The sequence below is a fragment of the Choloepus didactylus genome, chromosome 24 (genome assembly GCF_015220235.1).
Source record: "Choloepus didactylus isolate mChoDid1 chromosome 24, mChoDid1.pri, whole genome shotgun sequence".
NCBI classification, from domain to species: Eukaryota; Metazoa; Chordata; class Mammalia; order Pilosa; family Megalonychidae; genus Choloepus; species Choloepus didactylus.
The window spans coordinates 18,655,441-18,664,031 of record NC_051330.1 but is presented as its reverse complement, the minus strand read 5'-3'; the positions used below and the strand labels follow the sequence as shown (position 1 = coordinate 18,664,031).

Sequence of the window (8,591 nt, the reverse complement as noted above, 5' to 3'; positions counted from 1 at the left end):
AATAAAATATAACAAAACATTAAAGTTCTAACTAGAGTTGGACTATATTTACAAGAAGAAGATTTTAGTATCTATCCCATTTAAAAGCACATTCATGTTAACCATATAATTTATGCCACCACAGATAAATGAATAGATAATTTAAACTGAATAATAATAAACAGAAAGTGAACATAAACCTCTGTAGGGTGAGCAAATAATAACTTACCGAAATACTTATGTTGTATCCCTAGGTTAAAAGACTACCTCTTGAAAATTGGAATATAATTTACAGACGCTAAAAGAAATCTATCCTTACGAAATTTGTATATCATTAATTATAAAATGTTCTTGTAGACCTAAAATATGTTAAAAAGTATGAATATTCTGGAGGAATAATTTCATAGTATTTCATGATCAGTTAATGAGAACCTTGTAATTTCTAGTACAAATGCCTCAGGACAATAAACATTTGCATACATTTGTATGATTATTTCAATAAAATGTTTCATATAATACAATAATAAAATATGTATACAGTAGTAGAAGAATGATTGAGGAAGCAAGATATCTCTAGTAGAATGTCAATTGTCAGCCATTGAAAAAACTTATGATAACAAGAGAATCTTTAAGTATAGCTGAAATGAAAGTAGAAACATAAGCGTAGTTTTATTCAAAAAGTAAAACTATGATTTTAAATTTCTTATAATTATATAAAATTATTTTTGTATATAAGATAGTAATGAAATACAGTTATGTTGGGATAAAAATAAAGCATCACCCAAATTAATATTCAGTTCACTCTGACACTTGAATCATAGTTCCCCTATTCCCTTAAGTTTTGATAACTTTCTCTGGAAAAATTTATTTAACAGTCATTTTCCTTTTCTTCTTTCACAGAAAATCCTAAATGAATATATAAAAGGAAAGAAACCATCCCCTAAGCTGAATGAGGTGAGTGAGATCACCACATTTAATTTTGAAGCAACCTATCCCCCACAATGATATGTAAATAAGACATCTAATACGGGGAAAAATAAAAATGAGTCAAAAGATTACACAAGACTTTAGTAATTTGAATTGGTGAGATAATATGAGAATAGAGGCATTGGGAAGTTTTATGTTCATTTGTTTTGTTTGGTTTGGTTTAAGATAATATTTGGTAATGTGTGGTAATGCTGTCCTAGCAAACATGTTTCTTTACAACATAAAAAAATAACTAGGATTCATTTAGCTTATGAAAACCACATAATATGGGGGTTAGAATAAAGGATCCATAACTGTAGGAATACTGAAATTTTACTAATAAGAAAAAAAAATAACTTTTCTGTCTAATGAAAATTCCTGAGTCATTGCTCCTTTATTTCTTTCAAATATTTACTTGTAAAAGTTGGCATAAATGATAAATGATATCTATCACTGAATGAATGATATTTTAAATTTTACCTGCTAATTAAACAAGAAAGTCATATCTTTTACTTTTTGATGATCTTTCCCTCCACCAACATGCCCAAAGCCAACTTCATGGCTTTGTTTCTTAGACTGTATATGATGGGATTCAAGGTTGGGGGTACCACAGTGTAGAACACAGAAATTACAAGGTCAGAAATAGAAGGGGACTTTGATGTTGGCTTTAGATGAGCAATGAAGATTGTGGACAGAAATAATACAACCACCACCAGATGTGGAAGACATGTGGAGTAGGCTTTTGACTGGCCTTCTGTTGATGGAATCTTCTTGACAGTGCAGAAGATGTAGACATAGGAAATGATGATGAAAATAAAACAGCAGATATCCAAAACCACACTGATGAGGATGGGCACAATTTCTCTCATTAAATTTTCTGAACAAGATATAGCTAATAAATGGGGGATATCACAGAAGAACTGATGGACCACATTGGATCCACAGAAGGATAAGGAGAAGGTACCAGCTGTGTGCATCACAGCAGCCAGACTTCCACCCACCCAAGATACAGCTGCCATCCACACACACATGCTCATGTTCATGATGACTTCATAGTGCAGAGGATGGCAGATGGCAGCGTAGCGGTCAAAGGACATCACTGTTAGGAGGAACACCTCTGCAATTGCCAATAAAGTCACCAGAAAGACCTGGGTGACACAGTCAAGGAAGGAGATTGTGTTGTTGTGGGTCAAGGAGTTAAAAATGGATTTGGGGATTGTAACTGAAATGAGACAGAGATCCAAGAATGATAAATTCTTCAGAAAGAAGTACATGGGTGTATGAAGGTGCTGGTCCAAAGTTGTGATCATGATAATGAGGACATTCCCAATCAGGGCCCACAAGTAAATGAATGAGAAGAGCATTGAATGCAAAATGTGCATATTTTGATTTGTAGAAAATCCCAAGAGGATAAATTCAGTCACAGCTGTGTTATTTCTCATTACTGCAAGCATAATATGAATCACAATCAAGCAACAGAAAGGGATAAGAATAAAACATCAACAAAATCAAGTCTCTCAATATTAAAAATACAATAGATTTATGCATAGGTTAGTATAACATTCAAATTAGTAAATATTACCTCTGTCTAGATCGTCTTCAGTGTATTGGTCATCAATCATTTCCTGGTAATTTAGTTTTACTTAAACAATTTAATTTCAGTTCACATATATCTGGCACTAATATATTGTTCAAATATACTCTGTGAAAGGAAAGTTTTGAACAGTTTTTCTACTGACCTTTGCAAAACCTTTCCAACACTCTAGGTAAATCAAAATTGAACAACTAACAACTGCTAAATTGTGCCCTAGGCTTGCAGTGCCTACATTCTGTCCCATGATGAATATAACCTCATTTTCTACAGAGCTTTGGAAATTTGAGACATAAAAAATTCTGAAAAAAAATGAAAATTTATTATTGACCTTTTTCATCTACTGTATAAAATCTTTACCATACATGCCTCTAGAGAACATTCAGTTTAGAACTGTTCTCGAATTTCATAATTTAAATAAGAAATTTAGCTAAAGCTGGCTTATTTCTCTCCTTCTCCATGCCAAGTTATTTATTATTTATAGTCTTATACTTAGAGTTCCATATGGCATATAACCTAGTTACAGTAGGTATCAAATATATGGGCTGAGATGGTTAGCCTTACATTCCACACATTATTTTCTTTATAAATTTCCTCTCCTTGGTAGTCCGTCACATCTAATAAATTAAATAATTATGTTTTCCTTGCAAGCTTTTCTTTATTTTTTTCTCTATTAAATCTTCAACTTAAAATACATGGCATTATCTATTACTCATCTGATATATTGCAAATACTTTTTTAACAATTTTCAAGTCAGTCACACTGCCACTTCCACATCCTCTTGTTTGTCTATCCCTCCCACAAGATTAATACAAATTATGTTGCAGGGGAGAAGGGGTGACAAAAAGATGGTGCTAAATTCAAATCTTGTTAGTGAAGAAATACTGCAATTGGAGGTCCCTCTTGCAGACACAGGTTGATGTCTTCTATTTGTACAGATTTTATTCTTTAACCTTCCTGCAAATGTAGTACATATATAATAATGTACTTTGGAGTTTGACCTCCCACACTGTCCCCTTTATCTCCTTTTAAGTATTAAGCTCATCTTCTCCCCATGGTCATGAATAGTGAAAAGATCACCCCTTAATCATTATGTGCACTTTTGAATTATAAATATGCCAAGAAAGTCATAACCCTTTATGGAACACCTAAATTAAGGAAAACAAATGCAAGTTTTGAATTTTATTCCAAGGAAAATTTGGCATTGAACCTGGAATAATTAGAACACAAAACAATAATATATGATATAACATGATCAATTTTTTATTGATTTCATTATTTTAAATAAGGAGTTTTAGCCACTGTTTTATTTCTCAGGTTATTTTAAATATAAAACAAATTTTATTCTAAAAACAAGGACTTACTAGTATCCCTTCAATCCTTGTGCATGAAGGTTCTGGCTGTCTGCTGAAGTTCAGGACTACTGAAATTACAGCTGACTAAAAGAACAGAAAGAGGTTGTGAACTTTCATTTCAATAGAGAGTAGAAAAAGTGTTGATTCCTCTGAAAACTTTTATGATGCCCAAAATCTGGCTTCATTGTTATCTGTTAGCAGACAGAGAGCACTGAAGAGCTCGATCATTTTATGTCTGTTGCTGCTCTCCCTTGGGCTCTAACATTGCCCAAGAATGAAAATTTATCAAACTGACTTATTCCAAAGGGAAAATAGGCTACCATTGTCTCCATTGACTTTCTTAATTGGTACCAGCCAATACCAAAATCTTACCGAGTAATTGGTGTACCAGTATGCTGCTAGAAGTGGAAGTGTTCTTAAGTTGTCATAGTCTATGTTGATGTTGGAGTCAAGAGGATTTGCCAGAGGGGGGTGTGAGAGAAAGAGGGGACCTTGGGGAGGTGTCATCCAAATGACTCACTTTTGCATTTGAGTGGGAGGCTGAACATCTCTTTGATCTGAATAACATGCTTTTACCACTGCTACAGGGAAGTTAATGCTGAGAGAGTTTTTGGATAACTGCCTGTTGTGCAAAAACTACCCAGGTCCATCTGCCTTTAGAAGTTTTTCCAAGCACAGAGACTGTATATACCCCAATCTGTCTCCATGTAGCTCTTCATACTCATTTTGCTACCTTATTTCTAATCATTCACAATTATTTTCTTCATTGGCCTCTGGAAATTATGGTCATTAATCAGCAATATCTCTGTGTCCCAACATTTTCTCCAAATCTCCCCCATCTGACAGCCTCTTGGGAGCCTGCCTCAGCTGCTTTCTTCACCAGAGCTTCCTTTACTCCCTTATTATGTCTCACTCTGAAGGCAGGGCAAGTGACTACATTTCTGTCTAACTCAAGCCTAAGATCATTCACCCTTCTTTCTCCAACAGTAACCAGTTTTATGAATTTTACTTCAGAGGCTATACAGCCCATCTCCTCTTTTCAATGAGTCATCTAAACTTCCAGGATTCCGATTCCCCAAATGAGCGCACTCAACTGAAAATTGCTTCCTATTTTCATCACCCTTAATAGAATGATGACAAGGAAGGCTCTGTGTCTGGTTGTATGCAAACATAGTACCTGTGAATTAATGATATTGTAGATGGGGGACTCCAAAATCTAGGTTGTCACCCAGTGCAGCCAATGAAAATAACACCAAATAGGGCTGAGGTGGAAAAAAAAAGGTGATTTATGCTAGCGAGAGGGCAAGGTAGATTTCCTTCCCAGATCTGCCTCCACAAAGTGGTTTTTCAACTGGCATTTATACATGTCAGAAACAAAGAGAGATAATCATCTTATTTAACAGGTAACAGATGTCTGGAGAACTGCAGTAGTTTTGTTGTTGCTGTTGTTGTTTTTTAATCTCAGTCATTCCCTACTTCCTTTAGGATTTGCATCCTCTGTGACACCTGGAAAATGTGCCTCTGTATCTAAGGCTATAAATGAAAGCTTATTCATATCTGGGTGATCTAGAGCAATAGATGAAAGCTTATTCACATCTGGGTGCAGGCTTTACATTTATGTATTGCTCCTTTGTGAGATTAAGTGCTCATATATGCACAGCTTTTTTATGTTTTAAAGTTACATTTAAAGGCTACTATTACAATTTCCAGCTTGTTTACAATTGTAAGATTACATTGAAAAAGTCACTGTTATAATCTCACCCTTAAAAAAGTATTTATTTCCAATCTTTGGAATTCAGCCCTCATTCTCTCTACTTACTTCTGAGCTGGGGTGACATAGTTAGGGTGTCCTCTGGTGGAATTTCTGACTCATAACTTGCAGATATTGTCAATTTCCTTCAGGTGAGAAATGATCATTCTTGGCAGGACTTCTAGAAGGTGAAAAGGTTTTCATACATTTTGAGTTATAATTCAAGTGCATAGAGACAAAAGGCATTTAACTAGAACAAGAATAGATATATCAATCAGGAAGATAACAAGCAAGATTTGAAGAAGGGTCTGTAACTATGACCCTATTCCTGAAAGTAGCCAAATGAATAGATCAGAGAAATTGAAATTATTAACTGGAGTAGTCATAGCCTGAACTTGATCATTGAGGTGCTCTAGGAGAGAAGAGATGTTACCAGATTCATCATGAATATAGTTAATTCTATTTTGACTAGAGCACATGTCCCTCATGGGAGGTGGTAAGGATATTTAAGACCATTCTATTTTGAAGTACTGCTTTGTGCATTAAAGCCATTTCTGCATTTACTAGAGTTATACTGTGATATCTGCCATTTAATTATTGGGCAACAAAGGTGTTTCATGCATCTACCCTGGCATTTACATTTTCAACTCTTATAAATGGGAAAAATTACAGTTACATGATCATCAGATCTATTGGATTCCATTAGGATGACCTGATATATTTCAGGCCTTAGATTCCAGTCAGTTTTATACGATCACTAGCTAATAAAGTGATGACTTGTTTACAATTCTCAGGGGTAACTCTCATTTTGCATATCAAGGAAGGGATGTGTAACAGGGAATGATTTTTTGTTCCCAACAAAGGGAAGCCTTCTGACTCACTCTTCAATATCTGGGGTAAACAATTTTATCCTAGAGCTGAACTTGTCCATTTTCTATTCTTTCAGTAAAGTTCTATGCTTTTCTACCTGATAGGAATTACATAGCACTGTTTCACTAGTGATTTTGGCAGTGAAAACAAAACAATATCCTGGCTGGGTTGAGTTTACTGGCCAGTGACAAGATTGTCTCTGGTGACATTATTGGTGATTACCACACTGTATTTCTCTTGCATCTCAATTATTTATGACTTGGGAGCTACCCAGTATGTCCCCCATAAACTAGTCTGTCCTCATGGCAAACTAGAGACACTACAGATATGCAACTGGCTACAAATTCAGCAGTTAGACTGGTTTATAGAAATAGCATATAAGTGGGCCCATTGCAAGGAAAGATTACTTTCTTGGGTTGCTACTAAAGGGCACATTAAGGTTATGGAAAAATAGAAAACAAGGAACATCATAACCAGTCTGACTAGGAAGATTTCTTTTTAGACAAATATTTAGGCCATCCAGAGCTTCACAAGTACACTTATGTTCTTATGTTCTGGAATATCAGGAGGATTTTACTGTCACTGTGGCTTTCCAGCTAACAGGAGGGTGTCTCCATTTGCCATACCTTGACTCTGGTGTGGCAAATTTCCAGGCTTTATTCACTGCAAATTAAGAGAAGAATGAGTAACAAGCAAACACTAAACTAAATGAACCCATGTAGGATTTAGTTGAACCTGGGGGTGCTAGTTCTTCTGAGTGCAGAGCCAGACTTATGCTACCTGCATATTCAACCTTTAGAAATGGACTTCTAAATGGTATTTTATGACTTAAAGTTAACCCACTTTGGAGTGCTACTGTTATCCTCAGGAGAGCAACAGGTAAAATTTTATTCTATTTTAAATAAGTTCTCAAGCAGATTTTGGTGAGGCTGTCTTTTAAAGTTTTACTCATGCATTCTGTTTCTCCTGCAGACTGTGGCTTATAAACAGAACATAGGCACTAGTTAATGCTGAGGAGTCTTGAAACACCTTTAGCAATCTTTGCTATGAAAGTTATTGTTGTTTTGAATAGAAAACAAAAGCCCAAATTTAGCAAATTTTCTCAAAGTAACCATTTTAAAACTTCTTTTGCCTTTTTAGTCTAACAATGGAAAAAAGGTTTTAGCCATCTAATACAAGTGCCCACAATTACTAGCAAATATTGAAGTCCCCAGGGACATTACTATAAAATCTATTTGCCAGTCCTCTTCACTGTCTAAGCCCTTTCATTATCCATGGACAGATGTCCTTTGCAATGGATGGCTAATTCCTTGGAATGCGTTACTGCAATTAACAATTTTTAAATTAGATCTATTATGTATTTGCTGACTGATGTCATTTGACCATGCTTTTTTAAAATTGTTCTGTGACCTTGCAAAATGTCAAAAGTGTATGTTAAATCTGTGTACACAGGTGCCTTTGCCTTGTGCTCACCTAGAGGGCTTTTAAGAGGGCAATTGACCCACCCTTTGCACTGCACTGATGTTCCCAGTAGGGGAGGCAGTATTTGCTACTGAATACGCAGCTTTCTGTTTACTTTGCTTCATGTAACTACTCCCATTAGTAAATATTTCTAGGTCTGGGTCTGCTGTTGGCACATCCATTAGCCCCAATCTATTTGAACAGAATTAGTCTAACAAGTGAACACAATCATTTTTTGGGCAAATCCACTCAAATCCATTTAAATTTCTGGGAGAAGGTTGGCAGGAATGAGCTTATCTATAGTTTTTTAGGATGACAATCATATTGCCCAGCAGCACTGCCTGATAGTGGCTTAGCCTCTCCATTGTCAGCCACTGTCCCCTTTTGTTCTAATAAAGTAAGGACATGATGGGGAAACTAAGGTATACTTTTCTGCTTCTTGATGGAGTCCACAGTGGCTGCCACTTTCTTTAGACAAGCTGGCTATCCTTGGCCACCATGTCAAGCTGTTTTGACAATTAAGCCACTTATCTGTATCATGAAAACCAGCAAAATCAGCAAACACTCCAAGCACCCATAAGTCAATGTCCTGCTTTGCATGGATAAACAGGTCAATTTC

At 35.6% G+C, this 8,591-nt stretch overlaps 1 protein-coding gene across 1 annotated transcript; it reads right to left on the bottom strand.

Annotated features, from left to right (window-relative positions):
- Positions 1-1,454: 1,454 nt before the first annotated feature.
- On the bottom strand, positions 1,455-2,387 carry LOC119520100 (olfactory receptor 14A16-like). The gene has a single exon (XM_037817862.1). The coding sequence runs from the start codon at positions 2,385-2,387 to the stop codon at positions 1,455-1,457; it is 933 nt and encodes a 310-aa protein (XP_037673790.1).
- Positions 2,388-8,591: the final 6,204 nt, after the last annotated feature.

What these genes read in the sequence shown, in the direction of transcription:
- LOC119520100 (XM_037817862.1), bottom strand. Translation starts at nt 2,387, where the DNA reads ATGAGAAATAACACAGCTGTGACTGAATTTATCCTCTTGGGATTTTCT.